The sequence below is a fragment of the Lepeophtheirus salmonis genome, chromosome 5 (genome assembly GCF_016086655.4).
Source record: "Lepeophtheirus salmonis chromosome 5, UVic_Lsal_1.4, whole genome shotgun sequence".
Taxonomy (NCBI): Eukaryota; Metazoa; Arthropoda; class Copepoda; order Siphonostomatoida; family Caligidae; genus Lepeophtheirus; species Lepeophtheirus salmonis.
Window position 1 is genome coordinate 69,180,318 of NC_052135.2, and position 23,462 is coordinate 69,203,779.

General features: G+C 32.4%; 2 protein-coding genes across 4 annotated transcripts in view; one reads left to right on the forward strand and one right to left on the reverse strand.

Annotated features, from left to right (window-relative positions):
* Positions 1-338: 338 nt before the first annotated feature.
* Positions 339-11,847, forward strand: LOC121117613 (uncharacterized). The gene is made up of 6 exons (XM_040712056.2): positions 339-451; positions 2,876-3,464; positions 5,191-5,336; positions 9,059-9,389; positions 9,450-9,617; positions 11,467-11,847. Exons 1-6 carry the CDS (start codon positions 339-341, stop codon positions 11,713-11,715), a joined length of 1,596 nt encoding a protein of 531 aa, XP_040567990.2. The 3' UTR covers positions 11,716-11,847.
* Positions 11,848-21,861: 10,014 nt separating this feature from the next.
* The window catches only part of LOC121118049 (uncharacterized), a 44,956-nt gene continuing 43,355 nt past the window's right edge, over positions 21,862-23,462 (reverse strand). For all 3 annotated transcript variants that reach the window (XM_040712589.2, XM_071888972.1, XM_071888973.1), the window contains one exon: positions 21,862-22,657. In XM_040712589.2, coding sequence (XP_040568523.1) covers positions 22,111-22,657 — 547 coding nt within the window. In that variant the 3' untranslated portion in view covers positions 21,862-22,110. The remainder of the gene's footprint in view (positions 22,658-23,462) is intronic.

Consider the following 23,462-nt stretch of genomic DNA (forward strand, 5'->3'; position numbering starts at 1 on the left):
GGTGTATGGCGTATTCTTATTCAAACTTAGAAATCAACAGTTTATATGCCACTCCAATAATATTACTACATATTTTTCTAAATGATCATGGACGTGCTATTTGCGTTTACCTTATTTTTTCCCCAGGATTTTCATCTTTGATAATAATCTCCTTCGCTATTTTTTTTTTTTTAGATTAAAAGCTTTTTCGTGTTGTAATTATTTGAAGATAAATATGTATATTTTAATAACTAATGTTTAATGGTTATGAAACCATTTTTTTAAATGTCTGGAATCACGTTTTGAGTTGAAGTCATCTGGGCACAACTGTAATAAAATTAATGTTTTTCTTTTTCCAAATGATATATTATTATTCTCTTAGTTACATTTTATTTGCAGATTTAAATGTTAGTAATGGACCTTGTACTCATTGTGGGAGTTTACAATTGGTTCCAATTTCAAGGCATCACACGTGAGTAAGGTTATTAAAAACTAACTTTCATGCTGCACTAAAATCAAAAAGTATAATTTTCGACTCAGCATGAACGTATACCACATTCTTATATCAAAATATTATTTTTGTTAGAAATAAAATATTTCCAAAACTTCCAAAATGATGAATTATCGTGAAAACATAAAGAAAAAGCCAGTAATGGCTCACATAGAGAAGTGATTCCCAACCGGCACTTTGCAATGTATTGTTCAGAGCTCCGCAAGATTATAAAGGTCACGAAAAAAAGTATGTACTAAAACAAAACAAAAACAGATCATGAACTTTTTTTTTACAAAATGAATACAAGTTACAAATATCGGGTAAAAAATCGCTGCTTTTTCTCCCTCCCAACCAAAAATATTCGGTTCGTACCTCAGTGAACAATGTGTTAAAAATATTTACTCAAACTCAATGTTCAATTAATGTATATGGACGTGAAAGATAATTCCTCCGAGGTTAGATGGATGAGTTGTAACAATATAATGCTTAGTTATATTTAATCAGAACAACTCCATCTGACAATACCGGGTGTCCCGAAAGTTTTGACCGGTACCTTCAATGGCTTTTTTCGAGGTGTCAGAGACTTTTTACGTAAATGTTGCGTAATAAAATTTAAAGACTGTTTCCAGATTAAGTTTTGGTTCAATAACATTTCGAAATTCATAATTGTTTTTGACATGGAGGCTAAAAGACATGAAGTAGCTGCTCTGCTTCGTGCAGGAATTAGCCACAAGGAGATCTCTGAGGCCACCAGCATGTCTGCCAGCACCATAGGCAGGATCAAGAGAAGGTTGGACAAGGGGGAAGGCCTTGAAGACAAGCCTCGAAGTAGGAGACCTATCTTAAAGACCACCAAGGCCACTAAGAAGAAGATCATGGCCCAGATCAAGATAAACCCTCTTCTGAGCATCAGAACAATTGCCAAGAAAAACAACATGGGTAAGACTACTGCTGCCAACATTGTCAAGGACATTGGGGGCAAGTCCTTGGTCCGCACCACCCGTCACATGTTGTCCATGACCTATATGGAGGCCAGGTACATCCGATACAAGAAGATTTTGAACAACATGAAAAGCAATGGGGACAGAATTCTCATTTTTCATCATGATGCTTGGAGTTGTTGGCTCAGATGGTAAAGCCATGCCTCCAGTCTTCTTCCGAGAGGGCTACAGGCTCACCTCGGAGGACTACATCAAGGTGCTCAAGACCAAGGTGGTCCCATGGATCAGGAAGGAGTATCCTGGCAAGAGGGTGTGTTTCCAGCAGGATGGGGCACCTGCACACACAGCCAAGAACACCCAGGAGTGGTTGAAGGAGAATGTGGAATTCTGGCCTAAGGACTTCTGGCCCCCTCCTCCCCCGACCTGAACCCCTTGGATTTCAGCATCTGGGCGTACATTGAGAGGCAGGCTTGCAAAAAACGCCACAGCAGTACCAAAGCTCTCAAGGCCAGTATCACCAAGGCCTGGGCCAAGATGGACCCCACCTACATCAAGAACACCTGCTCCTCCTTCCGTGCCCGTGTTGTGGCTGTTATGGAACCTAAATGCCAAATTGTTAAAAATAACTTTGCTAGATTATAACCAAGCAAAGTTTTTTTATTAAAAACATTTCTCTGTATCTCTACTTTTAGTCCTTGTAGATCTTAATGAAGTTGGAAGTTAGAAATCAGTCAGGACTTTCGGGACACCCGGTATATAGGAAGATATTTTTTTTTTAAATTAATCCTGAGGGCTCTGCAATAAGGTTGGTCATCACTGGTTTAAATCAAGGTTACTCAATCAGCGACTAGTTGTCAGAATTTAAACATTTTGAGTGTTGTAGTTGGAGACAAGGGACCAGGAGTATAAAACATAGTTAAATAACATGAAAGCCCCAATGGAAAATTTCCAGACCTAAATATCAATTGGAAATTTGTAAAAATACTTATGCTTAAAATAGTAGTCCTGGTCAAGGTAACCATATTTTAATTTCCAAATATGAGGACACGTCCCGATTAGTTATTTTTGAGGGGAAGGAATGTTAATATTTTTTTAAATAAACAAATTTATAAATAAAGATATCTTGAAACTTATTTTTTTTTAAATCAAAACATCTTTACGCCCATCATTGAACCGACCTTAAGTCTCATAAAAGGGCTGAAGTAAACATCCTGTTTTTTAAACAAATCTAAGTTAAATAGGGGGTGGGGAGATGATGGTAAGTAAGAGACCCCCTTTTTCGTGCGAATTCTGTTCCTTGGACTAAACATAAAAAGCGGGCAAGGCCTGAGAGAAATCGTACGTTGGTAGGTCACCCTATGTTATACCTAATATTTTTCAGCAATTAGTTTAATAATTATCTCTTTAAATTTTAGATCAATAAATTCTTAATTCCTTAAAAGCACGTTTGATCTTATCACAGGAGAAACGAGATTGTCGAGGATGAAGATCATCAAAGAAAGAGAAAATACAGGGATTCGTCCTCTCATTTCTCGAGTGATCAAATCGACGATGACCACAATAACTACGTCACAAGTCTTCTTCAACAGATTAAACTCCTGGAACTTGAGGTTGCATATTTGAAGAACCATCATGATCAGTATCATTCCCGATCTAAGCAAGACATCGTAGCCCGAAAGCCATCCTTCAAGACAGAAGAAAATATGGAGGAAAAGACTCAAAGCAAGGAACCTCACGAATCTCCTCCTTCTCTTCAAATCATGGAATCAAACCGATCCAATGCTTTGTCTCGTGATGTTTCACTTAAAATTGAGGCCTTGAATAAGGAAAAGAACCGGATTCAGGAAAGGATTTCGCAAATGGAGTCTCATCATGACGATGAAAAAAATAGATTTTTTCAAGAAATATCGGATTTGACTGGGAAAATAGAAATGCAAAGGAACGACTCGACTATTCTGGAGAAAGGCCTAAAAGAAATTCAAGAAGAGTCCAATAAACTAAAGATAGAGCAAAAAGATTTAAGCAAATCCCTTGAAGAAACATCTGAGAATGTGAGTATTATTGGCCTATCTATTAATGTTGGGTTCCGGTTTGTAAATCTAAGATCGTTTTAATTTTTATTGGACCGAACTATTTGCATCTTTTCAAAAAGAGCTTATTGGTATTAATGGATTTCATTTCTGTTGGGTCTAAACTGGAGCCGCTTGCTATAAACTCCATATTATTGAACTGGGTCCGTTTTAGGACTTATAGCATCAAATATAATTAGTAACCATATAGAATTTCTTTTTTTTAAATCTCTTTATTTTTTTACTACGAGTAAACTATGAGCTTATGTTGACAAGTAAATTTATATAATCTCATTAATATATATTGTAAGTATTAAATATCTTAGAAAAATTGAAAAAAGTTAGAATATGGAGGTTGATCGAAAAAATTGATTTACCATTTAAAAAAACTTAAATCTACGTATCAGATCGAGTTCCAATCAGTGACAGAAGGGGATTTCTTTCTGTATTTTATAAGAAAAGGACGTAATAAATGATTGACCTTTCGTAGAAAAAGGTCATTTAAATAAATATTATTTTCTATAAAAACCGTCCTTCAATTAAATCTGCATAACGTTGATCAAAAAAGGCCGTTTGAGATAAATAGAATTTATATTTTCTTTTAAAAAAACCCTCTAATTTTATTTGGGGTAATATAAAATACTCACACACTCATGACGTCATCAACAATCAGTTTAGGATGAATTTTAAATGAGAGCGATCCAGAGCAATTTCTTCTTTGAGCTCGGTGCAGGTAAAACTTCTTATGTAAATGGAATTAGTTCAGTCTACTAAAAATTATAACCGGTCTCAGTCCGATCTATAATTTTCAAACCCAGCCCAACACTAGTATCTACCTAAATGCAAGAGCGTCCGCAGGATTATATTTGGGTGGGGGGAGGGGGAACTGAGGATTTGGATTTATATTTTTGAAAAAAATCCACAGCTATACACAAAAAATTAGTTTTATAGGAAAAAATATGTAAATATTAAATTTTTTGGAAAAAATTTCAAAAATCCATAGGTATTCAAAAAAAACTTGGAAAATTAAATTTCAAGTATTAAATTTTTTAGAAAAAAATTTCAATAAATCACACCTATTCACAAACAATTAAATTATATGGAAAAATTTTTCAAAAATCCATAACTATACGCAAAAAATTTCAAATATTAAATTTTTAGTTATAAATATTTTAGAAAAAAACTTTGAAAATCACACCTATTCACAAAAAATTTCAAAAATCAATTTTTGTTCATAAAAATTTGAAAAATTTAATTTCAAATGTCAAATATTTTAGAAAAAATTTCAAAAAATCACACCTATTCACGCAAAATTAAATTTTGAAAAAATATTTTTATAAAAAACTTTGAAAATCACATCTATTCACAAAAAATTTCAAAAATCAATTTTTGTTCGTAAAAATTTGGAAAATTAAATTTAAAGTATTAAATGCTTTAGAAAAAAAATTCAAAAAATCACACCTATTCACAAACAATTAAATTATATGGAAAAAAATTTCAAAAATCCAAAACTATTCACAAACAATTAAATTATATGGAAAAAATTTCAAAAATCCAAAACTATTCACAAAAAATTTCAAAAATTAAATTTCAAATATTAAACTTTTTTTAAGAATTAAAAATACTATATAGCCCCTCCAGCCCACGCCCTGCGGACACCCCTGAAATGTGTTCTGATTTATCTCTACTTTTTTTATTCATGAATCAGCTTGAATCCAAGGAAGAGGAGTTGAAATCCCTAAGAAACGAACTTAATTCAACCAAGACAAATCTGGCTATGAGAGATGCACAATTTCATGAGTTGGAGGAAAAATTTCTTCAAAGTTCAGTTCATATGATGGAAGAAGCAATGGGGTAATAGTCAGCAAAGGATAATGCCGATACATCTGAAATAAGAACTCTTTGATTGGGATCAATTAATAATGATATATGAGTATTTTTGTAAACTGTAACAATCCAAAAGTAGCTTTTTTTTTTTTTTTTTTTTTTGAGATTCGTCAATCCCAATGCAAATATCACAAAACTTGTGTAATAGGATACGTATTACAATTTTAAATAACATCTTCGTATAATATGTACATTCTAGAATAGAATACGTAGCATGTTTTTCGTATAGAGACTGAAAACGACAGAGCAGGCAAAATGGTTGAAATAAAAAGTAAAAAAAAACTATACATATGAATATATTCAGGATTCACGTAACCTCGATAAAAAAATATAGAATACTTGATAGATGATTAGAATGATGTATTTTTTTTTTAAATTAACTTTTATAATTTTTTAGAGTATAGTTATTATTCAGATACTATGGTTTTAATTAATAGTTTATGTTTCTAGTTAAATCTAAAGAAAAATACATCTCCTTGTCCGAAACGTTGACTTGAATTAAATTACATTAGATGAATTTTAGTTAAAAGACGTGATATAACAATAAACTCCGCAAGAGATGAAGAATTTTATTTATAGAATTTTATACGAATCAGAAATAGAGATAAGAAAAAACATTCTTGATAGATATACATGACGCCTCTTACACTTGTAGTATATTTCATTCCTTTTCTTAATGAAGGAATAGACTAAAAAAAGACGATGATTCTTCATTGCCTTTTTTCATCAAATCCCTCCTTTTATTTTTCACTCATGTGGGAATATAAATTTTTGCTTTATTATTGAGGGGGATCTGCAGGATTATATTTTTTTTATGAAGGAAAGGCTTAGTTTGTGGATTTTTTTGAAAAAATTAGAAAAAAAGATTGAAATTTTTTGGAAAAAAATTAATTTAAAAAAAAAAAAGTTCAAAATTAAATATTCAGGAAAAAAAAAATCTTTTTACTAGAATCTCTTTTGGTCAGCATGAAAAATTTGTATTATCTAAGAAAAATTATATTTGTAATATAACATTTTTAGAAAAAAAATTAAAAAATCCAAGCTATTTATAATAGTTTAGATTTGACATAAAATACAATGTCAAATATTACATTTTTTGAAAATAATTTTTTTTTTAAATTTGCCCCATTTTTCGTGTAAAATATTTTCATCATGACCAAAAAAAAACATTTAAGTATGAAACAAAAATTTCCAAAATTGGGGGGGGGGACTTCTTAAGTTGTTTTTTTTTTCCAAAAATTTAAATTTTTCTTTTTTTTTCCAAAAAATTTAAATTTTTCTTTTTTTTTTCCCAAAAATTTTTTTTAAAAAATCCCAAAAACCAAGATCCCCCCCCAAAATGGATATATACATTTTTCTTTTATCAGTAGTGCGATCTTTATTATAGTAGTTTTTCAGCTTATTTCTTTGCGACTGTAATCCCTCTTTCCCGTAACAAAATTTATCTGCAATACATACCTCATTTTGCCAATATTTTGTTTGCTTTGTAACGGAAACTATGACCAAATATGCATTCTTCTTTGATATTATACTTATTAAGTCTTCCACCTCCATTTGTTGAGTATTGACCGCTGCAAATGACTAATTCATTATTACTTTCAGGGGATATGATTTTCCCAAATGTCTTTATAGAAATTCCTGTTAAATATAACATTTCTGATGATGCATAGAGGTCACTTCCCCTCTATTACATATTTTAGGGAATTCTTATTTCGAGGTTTTGTTATTTGAAGGGTAAGTATAAACCCCCATAACTTTTTTGATAGCCTTTATCAATTTATCTATCCTTGAGATTCGATAGAAACTAGTTTTTTCATGGCTTGAATGACCTGTTCCCCATGCGGAGGCAATACAACAATATGGCATTTTCTCACAAAATGAAGCTTAAAGTTTAGTAAACTTTAAAATAAAACAACTCTTAAAATGAGTATATTAACATATCCTTTTATAGAAAATGCAAGGTTGTAAGTAGATTAAGTTATATAAGGAACCAACTAATCTTTAGCAGGTAGAAAAATATTTTCTCTTATGTAATCCATGGTTATTTAGATATTCATGGAGTTATTAGTGTTACGAAATATCTTTAATGATAAAATCCTTTGAGAAAATGATAAAGGGAACAGAATAAATTGAATGATGTGAAAAAGTTTTTTCATTGTACTAGAGATGAAATTAAATCAAAATAAACCTAAAAATAAATAACTTATACGAATTGAGAAAGTATTCAAAATGTTAATTGATAAAAAAAATTGACCTATATATAAAGATTGATCAAAATGCCAAAGATTTTCATGAGAAAATGTTCATAGTTGAGTTGAAATATACCCATTTCACCATCCATGTTATAGGGGTGTCTGCAGGATTATATTTTGAGTGGGGCTTGGTTTTTGAAACCTTTAAAATAAAAATTCAAAAAATCATAGCCACATAAATTTTTAGTAAAATTTTTTAAAAACACCAATTGTTATTTTCAAAAATTAAATCTTCAGCCAGTCAAAAACAAATATTTTTTTACTAAAAAATTAATCTTTTGTAAGTAGTTGTGAAGTTTCGAAATTTTTTTCTAATAAATTTAATTTTTGAGAATAACTATAGGATTTTTTAAATTTGTTTTCTAAGAATTAATTTTTTGTGTGTACCTGTGAATTTTTGAAATGTTTTTAAGAAGATTCCAAAAACCAAACTCCCCTTAAAATTTAATCCTGCAAACGCCCCTGCAACATGAAAAGTTATTCTCAAAAAATTTAAAAAATCCTCAGCTATCCACAAAAAAATAAATTTTTAGTGAAAAAATTTAAAAAATCCATTATATTCTCAAAAAATTATTTTTTTGAGAAAAAAAAATTCAAATACTAAAATTCTTGGAGAAAAATTTTAAGTACTAAAATTCTTAGAGAAAAATTTCAAAAATCCATAGCCATTCACAGAAAATTAAATTGAGAAATTTAATAAAAATTTTTTAAATTAAAAAAAAGTTAAATTACATTTTCTAGTAAAAAGACAAAAATTCCTCACATTGGGAAAGGGGGTTCAGCCCCTCCAGCCCACCCCCCTGCAGACGCATTATTAGACTAATGGAGAGCTATTATGTAGGTACTAAAGTTCCCCATTAAATGATCTACATTCTTACAATTAATTTGGCTTTGTATTGATTAAGGGCGGGAAAGGTAGGATTATTGGAGACAAATATATATTGATTTTTGCAAATACAGGGTGTGTCATTATAAGTTCATAGTAGCAGGATTGTCGTGGTTTCATTTATAAAGGCCAGATTTTCAAGTTCATTTGAAAATACAGTCAATTATTATCATTTTAAATTCCTGCAATTTTTTCAAAAAGTATTATTGGAACCAGATTTATTCTGGACAACCAACATTTTAAGATCTTTACGGAATCCCCAATTACTAATTATTTAAATCGATTAATTATCCACAACTATAAAATATGATTGGTTATTAAAATATCTAAGTTTTTTTAATTCATCATTGGGGACGTGGACTATCTGATATGACTTTCAAAACTCTATATATATGTACTAAAACCATACGTTCAGAAGATATATTATTGATAGAGAGTAAATACTTATGTCCTATTAAATTGTGAATCCGATTTTGAGATCCAACTTCCCCAAGATGGTCAACATGGCATCAATAGTTTATTTTATATTCACCTCATATTTCATTTTTCAGATCCCTCAAAAATGAAAACAGTAAATTATCACGAGAACTCAAAGTCAAGGAATTAGAAGAAGACTCAAAAATCCAACTCAGAGCCAAACAAGAAGAACAATGTACAGTTCTCATAGCGGAAAATGCAGAACTTGCAGCCAAGTTAGCAGAACTAAAATCCAAATTGGAGTCTGAAGTACGTCTTCGGGACTCTCGAGATTCCAAATGTTTGTTAGATTCACAGGAAATGGCAGTTTTGAAGGAGAAAGAAAGGCAGTTGAGGGATCGTGTGGCATCCCTAGGGGATCAACTTCAACGTGAAAAAGAGAGATTCAAATCCGTTAATGATAAGGTATCTAAAGTTATTTATACGTACCTTAGTTTATCATAATTCGTATCCATGGATTTGTAGTTAAGTAAGGAGTCTCAAGAGAATACGACTTTGGAGCTGCGGGTTACAACTCTTAGTCATCGAATATCAGAGTTGGAGGGAAGCCTTTCCTTTGCTAATGAGTCCACTAACAAATTTAGAAAACAAAGTCTTCTTGATCAAGATAAAATTAACTCTCTTCAAAATGAAGTATGTATAAATTAAAAATAGGGTTATTTTAGATAGTTGTAGATTAATAAGTAATCCAAAAAACGAAATTAACAATATTTTGTCTTGTATTGATATATTTCTAATCTAAATTGGTTCGAGACTACACTCTTATTAATCTCTTTTTGATTTTGATCTTTTAAGTTTTATTTTATTGGGTATATTAATGAAAAATGTTCCCATGATTAAGTGTAGTAATTATAATTTTTTGAAAGTCTGTAAGATTATTACCCTCTTTCATATACATTAAATCAGACCTATATTTTTGGATAGCTTGAAATTTCAATTATTCATAATATGTTTGATTAAATATAAGGAAATATTGCAAAATTTAACATTTCAAAAGTGATATCAAGCATTTTTATTTACTGCATACTTCAAGAATAATCAAAAAATTTACTAACAATATTCAATATTGTAAATTTCAATTACTCATTTTTTAATTAATAATATTCAAGTATTCCAAGTTTGAAGATTCTACCTTAAAAATAAGGACTTCATAGTGGTTTAAGGCTAGAATTTGTCTTCAAAAAGGGATTTTTACTCTGATCCTGGACTCAAACTTTTCAATCTTTAAACGCCCATATCTCTGTTGTTAATAAGGATATTGACTTGAAATTTTGCATAGAGTCCAATCTACTCCTATTCCTTTAAACAATTTGTGTAAAAATAAACCAAATCTGTGTGATAGGATTAAAATAAATTGTTACATTAACTGTCAAAAAATAAAAATAAATAAAAAGTACGATGATGAAGAAAATTATGGGTAGATACGGCTGCAAAAATAGCCCTGATTGGGCATTTGTTCCTATTTATTCACGGGGATCTCATAGATTAATTGTAAGGAAACAAATTCAACAAAGAATCAGTTATCAATTTTTAACCCCTAAATTATAAAAAGGTATTGGTAGTAAAAAAAAACCAGTATTCTTATTACGTCACTTAGTTAAGAAATTAGAAATAGTTTTTAAATAAAATGTACTTGAATAATGAATATAACAAAATATTCTTTTGGTTAGCTAAAATAATTTTTATTCTAATAGAAATAAAAGTTTGAAATATATATCAAAATATGATAGACGACTTACACCAGTTATGTCAATATAGGTAGTAACATTATTGTTTTTTTTTCTAACGCCCAGACCAAGGGCCGCGTAATAGGTGATAGGGGCCCTACTTTTGATAATGTACTTTTATTATATAGCTAAGTTGTCATTATACTTATATCCAAAAAAAAAGTAAAAGTATGTAGCTTAATATATGTTGGTTTTTAGAGGGATAAGGTAAATATTTGGAAGTTATTAAAATTTAAGATAAAATTATATATTTTTTTTATCTTTAAATTGTCTGCTAATATATATTTTTTACAGAAAATTATATTGTATATTAAATTATGGAGACCAACTGTTCTCTTTTCCCCAGACAAGTCCTATTTTTGCATCCTGAAAATCGACTTAACCCATAAAACAACGGATACTTCATAAACTTATAATAAAAAAGTACTTCGGACGGTCGCTCTTGAAAGAATGTATAAAAAGTACACCTGACGCTCTTGAAAGAATGAAAAAAAAGAACATGTCCAGGCAAATGAGAACGGTTGGTCGTCCAACATAGAGGAGTAAAAGAAATATTTGCTTTTTTAAATTATGTGTATGAGTACTTTCACTTTTAAAAACAGTATGAGGAGCCTGGGGACCTATTAGACCTTGAAATTAGGTATGAATAATTTAATCGTAGTCGGTCCCCAAAAGTCAATATTGATCAAGTTTTAGTATAAATATACAATAGTAAGTAAATAATAATATGATTACTCTTTATATTCCTATGGTAGCTGTTGGTCTCTAGAAAGGAAGTCAAGACTGTTTTTTCTCAACTTGCAGAAAGTGAGTATTTAATTAAGGAAATGGAGGACCGTGTTGAAGCTTTGACCAATGCACAAAGTACAAAATGGATGGAATTCTCCAAAATGGCCGACTCAATGAAGGAACTGAGTCATTCAATGTTGATTCAGAGTACAAATAATACAAGGAAAATTCGTTCAAATCCAGGGATACAAAATAATACCCGAGAGCCTTCCTGAATGGTGAATTGGAGCAAAAAAAAAATCAATCTTTATTTTCTCCTCCAATGCATTTATACCTATTTATTGTACTTTTAAATCAGAATAGTAACAAAGAATAAACCCATTGGGATTAGTGCACATCATGAAAAAGTAGATATGTACTTTTAAGCAATTATTATAATTAGAGTTGGGAGAAATGTTGAGATAAGGGTTGAGTTTAAAGAACGAAAGAGTAATAATACACGTTGGTTCTCTTTTAATTTGATTCGCTTTTATCAGTATTGTCTATTATTTATTGTCGTCCATCACAAGTAGCCTACGGAATGAATTGTCTGTCTACTCATTCCCTTCAAACAAATTCGCAAACATATATATATACAATTGTAAATTATAAGCATTTTATTGCATGTGATTTTTTTTTTTCGTTTTTTTGTTACCATTTGTGCTCATGAAAGACTGAGTGTACCGTTAAAGATTTGTTATCCTTATAAGTGTCGGAGTAGGATTGAGGATCGTCATCGGAGTCATTCCTGTGTGTGGCTCTCCAAAATATGGAGGGGATTTGTTTTCAGTTCCTTCCCCTCTTAGCTTCTTTGAGCTTATCTAATAAAATATTGTGGCAATTAAGCAGCTCTCTACCATCTACTTTTTACAGTTTCGTTTATTTTTCCATATCCGTAGGGCTTATAGTTTACAACTGTACCCATTATTCATATAATACTGGAAGTGGAGGCTCAAGTAGGCCCGCTAAAAAGGGTTAAAAATTGAGAAATTAGTTCATTGACATCATATAAGTTCAGAAGGTCATTTGTTAACCATATCATGTCATATACTTATATTATTAAAAAAACAACTTGTGAAAGTCATAAATCTCAATTTTTATGAAATAGTTCAATGCCAATATCAAATCTACTGATTGTCATCTAAAAACATATGCCCCAAGAGGGTTGAAAAGGTCCGTTTTTGTAAGCATTTGTACTCAAAAACGGTAATTATACCACTCAAATAATTGCTACAAAACCTGTTTAATCTGAGAAAATGGATTGAAATTTCTATCAAAGAATCCCATTTTTTTTTACATGTAGTTTATTGATCTACTCATTGAGAAATTCAATGGAAGATTACCGTCTATAAGAAATCCCACCTCCCTTCCAATGCAATACTATAGATATATTTTCTTGGCCAAAGCCATAAACCATGTAGCAAAATGTGCAATGCGCATATTTGCCTGAGAAGATTAATGGTCAACTGAGGGGTCCATTAAAATATGACCACTTTCAACAAAAGAACTTCAACAAGATATAATTTTTTTATCAAAAATATAATTTCAACAAAATTATACAATAAATAGATGCGTGTTTGAGCATTCCTAGTCATTAATGTAGTCGCCCTTAGCGGGAATGATGGTTTACAGGTGGCAACGGATGTACTGGGTATGCACCTATGAAATTAGACTTACGGCTACTGGTCCCTAGGTGTCGCCAATTAGAAAGAAAATAACAGGGTATAATTTCAATCGTAGGTTTATTTTAACATTTGAGATTTTGTAATTCCTTGTTTTAAAATATGAAAGAATGTTTTTATATATCATATTTGACATATTTCTTACATTTTTCCATATCAACTTTCCAACAGGTCCATTTCCAAAACCAATAGCTTAGAAATATTCCAAATATGATATACTTTATGATAACTTTACTGCATCCAAGGAAGGATTGACCTGGCCATTAGGGCGATCGCTCTGCCCTGTTTTTTCTTCAAACAGTTACGGGATGTAAGTTTGTTCTGATCTTGAGACTTAACCTTAAGAACAACTCTATAAAATTTGCCGAGGATTAAATGATATCTTGTTTTGACGTATTTGGATAAAACATTTAGGATTATTTTTGTGTTATTGCGTAACATAAGCAATAGATGTATTTTTTAACAAATCTGAATCATTTCTATTTTCTTTCAATCACTTAAAGTTAGATACCATCTTTCATTATCCGATTGAATTTTTGCTGGTTTGCTAAACCATCACGATAATTATCGACTACTTGTATTATGTTTATTAAGTTTTTCTCGGTTTTTTTATGTACTTTCACAGTCGTTGAAATGCTTCACTCCCCACAGAGCAATCACCCAAGGGGTCTGTACAGGGAAATCTTCGGCAACAACCTCCTTTCCTCTGTGTAGTCCACTGGAAATGGGTCGTGTTATGGGTCTTCCAGTACGACAATGATCTAAAACATGTTAAAAAAGGAGTACCTTAAGAAGAAGCGCATTAAGGTTATGAAGTGGCCTAATTAGTCTCTGGACCTCACTCTAATAGAAAATATTTATCAGTGGGAAAACGTACAAAATCGGCAAGAGATCAAATATTTATTTTCTCCACTGTAAGTACAGGGTAGGGCAGCAAAACGTGGACTGTTATTTAAGGTTTATTTTCGTATGACAATGAAAAGGTTCTGTGATTATTTTTTTATATTCTGTTTCCGTCGTCCTTTTTACATAAACAAACTATACTAATCATTTGGACATTTCATCATCATTAGGGAGCTACAAGCAAAAAGGTAGCACATAACAGATCTCCTAGATGCTGGAGTTGATGTGATGAAGATTACGGACATTTTTAAGTGTTCTAGGAGCCTGGTTTTAAGTTGGCCAATATGAAAAAAAAAAAATGGAGAAGACCTTTCCAGGATGTCAGGAAGTGGACGGCATAATTTAAAGAGGGATACAAAGTTCTTGCTAATTTTGGAGAAGAATATAAAGGAGGATCCCACTATGTTAATGAATCACCTCGTCAACGACTTCTCTGTGGCTCCTAAGACTATCAGGAGGGCTATGAACACAACTTGGGATTAGTTTCCTTCACAAAGACGCCAAAACACCTTCTGACAGAAGGCATGAAAGCCAGGAGGGCCAAGAGGTGCAAGAAAATCCTCATATGGATCAAGGCAAATTGGTCGATTGTAAAAATTTTCTCGGACAAGAAGATTTTACTGTCGATCAATTCCACAACCGCCGGAACGACGGCTGGCTCGCGGAAACAAAAGAACAGGTCCCATGAATTTACCATACCAAATATCCATACCAAAAAATGGTCCTCGGCGTTGTTGCCTCTGATGGAAAGAATATTCTTCTGTTTTGTTTCAAGGCAGAAAAGAATATAGGGCAGGAGGCCTACTATACGGTGCTTAGGTACATCATCTTGCCATGGTTGAAGACCAACTACTCCAGAGGGTAACTACGTGTGGAATCAGGACGGGACCCCCTCTCCCACGTCTGCCAAGTGCCAAAAGTTATGTGCAGATAACATGGCTGATTCTGATCCAAAGAGATATGGCCCCCTTCCTCACCAGATTTGAACCTACTTGACTACGGGACACTTTAGAGAAGGAAACCAAGAGGACCTCACACCCAAATGTGGACTCACTGAAGTCCTCCATTGTGGCAGCATGGGACAACTTGTCAGAGGATTTTGTCATCAACTCCTACATAGCCTTCACGGGATGTGTAAAGGCTATGATTGATTAAGAAGGTGACCATATTGAGTGAAAACAGTTTTGCAAAAACCTTGTCTACATGCTTTGTTAATATTATTTTTCCCTATTTTTGAAAATACAATATTATTGATGTACATATTTCTAAATCCATCTCTCGAGTCCACGTTTTGATGCCCTACCCTGTACGTACACGCCACTTATATTAAAACCAAACGTACCTTTTTTTTGTTTCAAAGTATAACGCTATTAGGAGGCAACCTAGGAGTACACCTAGATATTGATACAGTTATTTTTTATTGAACTTTTCACAAAATAATAACTCTTCTCTGTGTATATCTTTACCTACTATATATTGTGTAAAGGTAATATGTAGCTTCAAGATACAACATCAAGGGCGTGAGTTTCATGGAATGATTTATTTAGGGAAATAATATATATTAGCATTTAATTGCAATTGCCTTCAGCGCTGAATGAAATATATAAACATTGATGTACAGTATAACATCATGAAAAAGATTTCTAAAAATCTTGGAAGATACGAGTGGAAGACCCAGCAAAGTGAAGCCTGAAGACATCATGGAGGACTTTAAGGTCAACCCAACGATGAAGATGTCAGATTACGCAAAGAAGAAGAAGAGGCGAGGGTCGACTGTGGGCCAGGCCATCCCAAAGGATGGAGGAAGTTCACTCAGAAGAATTGAGAGGCCACTCCTGCCCCAATGTCAAAAAGAACTCCGTCTTTAGCGATGTTGACAACTCTTGAATGATCTGAAGCACAACAGCTACGGAGTAATTTTTTTCTCTGATAAAAAAAACGCTTTACCGTTGAGCCCGTCTACAACAAGCAAAAGGATCGGGTGGTATGCTTTGACAAGGTTGACAACAATATCAGAACAGTGACCAAGACCAAATATCCGGCCTCTGTGACGATGTTGGGGTTTGTGGCTTCAAATGTAGAAAAAATGCCTCCAATTCGGTTTCTTGTTTGATACCGGCTACCTGCTGCCGACTACTTGATGGTGTTGAAGGAAAATGTTGGCCCATAGATCCCCAAGAACACGAAAAAGTCCAACAAGGCCACATACGTATTACAACAGAACTGCTAATATTGTAGAAGAGTGGATGGGTAGCAACATGAACTTCAAGTCTGAGAACCTTTGCCCCTTAGAGCTCAGATCTGAATCCCCTGGATTAATCCATTTTGTGGCAAATTGAGAAGAAGGCCAGAAAAGTCATCCATCTGATTACTGATGACCTGAAGAACTTAATTAATCAGCAGTGGAGGATTAGGAAAAAAGACTACGTTGCCAATGTGTGCAAGGGGTTTTGGAGCCAGTTGGAGGCTGTCATTGAGACTGATGGTGGCCAGATTCATAATTAATGTAACATTGTTATGGGAAATAAAATATTATGAATAAAATTTTTATGTACAGCATCATCCTGATCAATTATGAGCATTTTAATGACTACTTAGAGGCAGGTCTCAGTACTTTTTCTACACCCGGTACATCTCATTTATATATTTCCAAGTCATTTGCATATCTATCCAATGATAGTCTTTGGTTGTTTTATTTCAATTTGGATAAATAAACGGTTCTTAGCATGGAAAGCCTGGTAGCCTTATTGTATTTAAGTTCTATTTAGAGCCGGTTGATTTTAGCTTACTCTTATATGATATTGGAATTGATGAGCTCGTTGACTTCATCTGCCGTTTCCACTTTCGCATAGAAAGGAGGAATTGATTATAGTCAAAGTGGGTCAAAACCCTCGCTCAATAAAAGAAGTGTGGACCTGATAAGACTCTCAGATCTTGTACTAAATCAAGTCAATAAAAGAAATAAGAGCGAAGATGGAGTTGTGCTCATGAAGATGGACATTGAGGGAAGTGAGCTGGAAGTTCTTACAGATCTTTTACTTACAGGGGCTCTATCAACAATCAATCTGACTTTTGTGGAGTGGCATTTGCAATTTAAGGATAAAATCCCGCGTGGATGTGATATGAATAAATTCAAGTCCTGGATCGAAAACACTAAAGATATTAGTCAAAAGTACAAACTCAAAGATGCCTTAACATAATAAATATGGATGATGAGAACCTACTACGACTCAAACTTTTCTCTTTCTCGGTACTCAACCTTGGGAGGGATTTACTTATATTTAAAAACGTTGGAGCCCTAAATGTTTTTAAAAGTTGTTTAGTTTAATAACACGTTGTTTGAATATATTTCGTGAATAAATGTACTCGACTATCTGATACAAGCATGCTTAAGATACTTTACTTAGGAGTAGGTAAAATTACCAATACATTTAATAACTATTTAAAGATACAAGGAGTTTCTTTGTACATAAATACCTTATTTTAGGGAATTATTTGAGGCACTAATCATAGGTAAATATGGATATAATCTTTCATATATACATAAGTCTCGAATTTTGCATGTTTTTTATTTATTTATTTCGAACTTGTTTTATAATTTTGTGAGTATGAATAAATAGACAAGAAATAAATATTTAATTAAAATTAATTTTTAATAATAACATCAGGGATAAACAGTTAGTAAATCCATATATGTATATATTTTTTAATATTTAGCATGTTTTACATTTTGCTCAACAATAGAATAATACTTCATATCTTGGTAGAATAGATTTGGCTATTCATATCGGGGGATATATTTTTAACAAACAAATTAAACATTTTAAGAGATTGTATCCAAGTAGTTGTTAATTTTGAGGCTATTTTGCATTTTGCTGTCTTTAATGTTCCTACACTTCATCCAGCCCCTTTGATAATATTATTATACACCTATCATTGTATGAAATAGGCTGTTTTGTTTATTCTAATTGTGACAATATCGATACATTATCTGTATATATATACAGTTTGTGTGTGTGTGTCCTTTATGGGTGGCCAGACAGTTGGGCTTAAGTGTCTTAAATATTGCATGAGAACCTCTTTTAAATCTATTTAAGAAGGGGGGACAATTATTTTTTGGGAGGGAGGGGGCTTATTCTATAGCCAAAGAACACAAATTGTTTTTTGGAACACAAGGAATCCTAGATATAGGTTGTAGCTATAAATAGTCATTGGCGTCTCAAAAAACAACTATAAGAAAAAGTAAGTTTTCTAAATTTATTCAAAATCAAAAATGTTATGGTAAAAAAAAAAAAAATTAGTCAAAATTTCACTTTTGTTTTGAAATGGGTAATAGGTAAATTCGGTTAAAACATATTCGTATGTGGACAATTCGTACACAAAATTTCATTTAAGGACATTTCGTATAAAAAAAATTTCGTATCAATTTATGAGGAAACGGACTTTATGAATTGTCATTTTATACCCCGAATTTTGGGGTATTTTCTGGTACTGTCGATACTTAAGTAACTACTAAGAACCCCTCACACCCCATCCAATTGTACTCCGAATGTTGGGGTTGTTTCCGGTTACCGTAGGGTCCCAAAACGGAATGTAACCCGCCATTGATTCTCGAAGAAACTAATAATATTTCCTTACAACCACCCTAATCGTACCCCGAATGTTAGTGGTGTTTTTGGGTACCACCGGATCCCAAAACGGGATGTAAACAACCGCCAATACTTAAAGAAACTATTAAGAGCCCCTCACAATCCCCCAATCGTACTCAGAACATATAGAAAAAACATAGCAGATTATAATTTTAAGCCAATAAGATCCCAAAAAGACTAACACACATTAGGGGTACAATTGGGAGGTTATGAGGGGTTTTTAATTGTTTTTTCAAGTATGGGCGGTAAGTTACATCCCATTTTGGGACCTGGCGGTACCCGAAAATACCAACAAACAATCAAGGTACAATGGGGGGTTTTGAGGGGGTCTTAATTGTTTTTTCAAGTATGGGTGGTAGGTTGCATCCCTTTATGGGACCCGGTGCTACCCGAAAACAACCCCAACATTCGGGGTGTTTTGAGGGGCTCTTAGTAGCTACTTAAATATCGACAGTACCAGAAACAAAACGACAATTCCAATTCTCATAAATTTATACGAAATGGTTTTATACGAAATTTCCTTATACGGAAATGTTTTATAAGAATTGTCCTTATACGAAGTTACCGTGCACATTTTTTTCAGGTGCACAACAATGGATTTCCAATGGGATATTTGAATCGTAAACAAAATAAATTTTGTAGAAATTTAGTTGGTAATTCGTTTGTATATAAATTTAACACATAAAAATTGATGTTTTACTGTCGTTTTGTTAATAATTTTTCAATTTTTTTCTCTTTTTTTTTCTTCATCAAACGTCAATTTTTAATTTTGAAGAGGAAATGCCACAAAACGATGTATTTAAGTCATAAAATTTTAAATCTAAATTTCATTGAATTATATTCCTTTTCCATAACATTTTTTACATAATTTTTGCAATATTTGCAAATATGAACCAGTTATCGGTGCTTATTTTTTCGACAACATTATTCTCCATACCTTTTTTGTATCTACGAAAAATACATATTTGTAGGTTTCCCTTTACAATGCCAATAAATGTATTTATTACATTTTTCTGCAAAATTAGCGCAAAACTGTTTTTCCAATTTTCTTCACAAATTTCAATTTGGTAATTTTTTTATATATGCATATTAGAGTGATAAAGTTGCCCAATATTATCGGGATCAGCAGAACCTAATATTAGTACTGCGTCTAGGTAGGTAGAACCCAAATACAAAATTTCAGCTATTTGCACAATTGTAATTTCTAAACGTGTATGAAGTAAAACTTTTTTAATATCTGTTTTATAAAAAACATATTAAAAAGTAACATATTTCATTAATAAATAAAAACTGTCTTGGTTTATATATATTTTTTTTTTGTCACTTCACTTTCTTTGATTGTATCAAGCAATATGGGATCAGGCCTAGACTGTTTGTTAGGTAAAAAAGATTTTATTAAACTTTAGTTCAGAAAAGAAGAAGAAGAAAATAATAATAGTTTTTCTTCTTTAGTTATTTTCTTTTTCATTAATTATCATCTTTATATAATAATTTAAATTTATAATTATAATTAAATTAGTAACAACTTTACACATATAAATACATACATAGATCATGCGTCAATTTTTAAATACTAACTTTTTTTTTTTGCTTTCTGTTTCTTTGATGTAGAAGACAATTTCTTGAGTCATGCCTCTTGCGTCTTTGTTTTAAAGTCAGTAATTGATGCCTTAATTGGTGCATTTATACAAGTTTTATTGATCTTCATATAACTGATCAAGTTATTTACTGGTATGAGATCATTCAAAGGGGCTCCTGAAGGAAGTGGAGCTATAAACCACCACCAAGATAGCTAACCAAAATATATAAAAAAATTACAAAGGGATTTAGCTTCTACTGCTGTTTAGTCACAAATAAGAAATTCTTGAACTATATTTTTGCTAAGCAGATCGATCTATATAGCATAAAGAAGCTGAGACAACAACCCTTGCTTTGAGTAAGGCATCAGGTCAGATAAACTGTCGAACCCTTTATCCTTTTCTTCACTTATGTAGAGAATTATCAGCATTACCAGTTCCTTACAATCCCCTATAACAAAAGTTCTTAGTGGACAGCTTTTTGCAAAGGTCTTCTTCTATTCTAGTCTATTGTCCAGAGATGGATAATTAAGGTCTATCACGACAAAATAATGATATAACTATATATATTATTTATTAAAATGCTAGTCCGCACCGAAGGGAGTCTAGCCCTTAAGAAGAACTAACATTGACCATTGTCAATGTGATAAATCCCTTCCTCCTTTACTCGAGCAACGCCGGATCACCCTTTTTAGTACTTCACAAGAAGGAGTGAAGGCACGTATCTTACTCCTTCTGAAAGTTGCGTCCCACTTCTTCTTTTTTGCGTTTCTTGGCATTGTTCCGGTAATAAGTGACGAATAAATGTTACATATAAATAAATATTAAGAACATGGCATCATTAATTCAAATAATATAAACGTTCAGCCATTCTATTCCACTTGGAAGAATGGAGAATCACCATATTTTCCTCTCAACCAGGGGTTTATATCAGACGAATATTCCCTCACCGGAGTATTTGGGATTCATCCAGGATGTGGTTGCTTTAGAATTATTTTTTTGATTTTTTTCCTCCTATTTTTAGATCTTTTTAGCCTTTAAGAAAAGAATAAAAGTGACGTGAGGTCCTTGCTTTGAGGAAAGTGACAATCTGAACTGCTTGGAAAGTCAGAATCCAATGCTATTTTTGTAGAGGCATTTTGGAATCTGTAAACTTAATAATCTTAAACTCTCTTTTTATGAAGTATTCTGAATGTTTCCCATTATCTTCCCTCCTTCATTATACACCATAACATTGATGGTATAAACAAAAATCGGTCAAGGAAAAACAGTCCACAAAAAAAAAAAGAGGAGAGTTGATAATTTATTTGAGCCCATCAATTAAACGACCTTAAGTTTTTTTTCCAAATAATTGTGCCATTTTATTCATACATATTTCATAGGTATGTTATTGGGTTAAATAAATAGTCCAAATTCCAAAGACCGATCCCAAAGACTGACAGTTTTAAGGACTGATTGGATTGACTAAATAAGGACCAAGAATATAATTATAGCGCTCGTCTAAAGTCATATTTTCTACAACCCTATTTCTTCAACAGGAAATATTCATTAAAAAATAAAGACTCAAATCATTAGTACATAATAAGGTTATTTATTCTGGGTTTTAAATATTACAATTTGATATACACAATATATTTTTACATTCTCGAAAAATAGAGATCAACTCATGAAACATATACTATAAAAATAATATGTGCTAGTCTAAATAATGGGAGAATCAACGGTCTATGAAGTGACGTAACTTTCTTACCAAATTTTGATATGATTAAACCGAAAAATTTTTACTACAATGTAGATAAGTTCAAAAAAATAAAGATTCATTATGAAGATGATGATTCGTTAGACGATAAACTAAGGGACGACTCTTGTAGTTTGGACGTCAAAGTTCTTTCAGCAGACGTGGACTCGGTATCATCAGTCAAGTCTAAGGGTATACTCATTTCATCAAAGGATTCTTTGTGAGGACCCTCTGGTAAAGAAACATCAATATGACTGTTTTTCCGCATCCGCTCTAAAAATTCATTAACTTTGGCATTGAGAGTTTCCTTCACAGAAGCTGCGTTTTCTCCATAGCGAATTTCCTGTATACTCTTCAGGGATGTGTTGGAAACTGGCGTTGGAGCATCATTATTTTTTGGTCTAATTGCCTTTGGAAGGGCAATGGATTCTGAAAACACACCCTCATCCGACTCAATGCTTGTATTGTTCGGACCTGATGAGCCACCTTTCTTTGAAGAAGTGGAATCAGTGAATAATGACAGCTTCGAAGTATCTGAATTCAGGGTGGGTGTCTCTTCTGAAAAGGAAATGTGTCGAAGGGGCTTCTCTAAAGCTGTCATATCATTGGAGAACGTCCTTTTCAGATCTCTAGAAAAACAATATAAAATAAACTTTAGTACATAAATACAAGTAGGTAGTTGCTTATTAGTCGTGGCCGGTATTCCGGTATTATAGTGGTGCCGGGGTACACAAATTGCATTTGAAACCTATAGTGGCAGCGGCATTAGCTCATACAAAAATTGTCCCCGCCAATGACGCAAACCTCCAAAGTTATAAACCCTTCCCCGTCCCAAATTAAGTTGTCCTCTAAAGAAAAATTGCATTTTATAAATAAACTACCGGGAGTATCCGACATTGCCTGGAGTTATTTCAACTCAGAAAGTGAAATGTTGCATACTTTGTCCTTAAAAAATATATTTTACTTAAAAATCACCAATAATATTTGATTTCAATGGTTATTCGACGTATAAGACGTTGCTATGAGGTAATGATGATCATTTGAATTCAAAATTGCACGTGTATATAAACTATTTAAAGTATGGCAGTACGTAGGCAAACGTGTATTAAACCGACTGTTTTTTTACTAGCTACAGGCTATCATGGATGTGGAGCCCTGCATGTATGTACTTTTTACCATCAACACTTTAGCATCTAACGTATCACTGACAATTATTTTGGTTTTGTTTTTTTAAATATTCCTTTGAATTTTTAATACGACGTGCTGAGCTAAATCCAGTAGACACACAGTATTAAAATATTAAGTGCAGGCTCAAAAATGATTTTTCTACATACATACTCTCACCCCAAACAAAAATCCTGAGGACAAGAGTAAGCGCTTGTGAATTCCCCCGTGTTTTTATTTTATATTTTTCCCTATACATGGACAGGTATG

Bases quoted from the DNA above. Each gene is read 5' to 3' on its own strand.
- LOC121117613 (XM_040712056.2), top strand. From the start codon at position 339: ATGATATATTATTATTCTCTTAGTTACATTTTATTTGCAGATTTAAAT. The intron at 3,465-5,190 runs GTGAGTATTATT...TTCATGAATCAG, and splicing joins TTGAAGAAACATCTGAGAAT to CTTGAATCCAAGGAAGAGGA. The intron at 9,390-9,449 runs GTATCTAAAGTT...ATGGATTTGTAG, and splicing joins TCAAATCCGTTAATGATAAG to TTAAGTAAGGAGTCTCAAGA.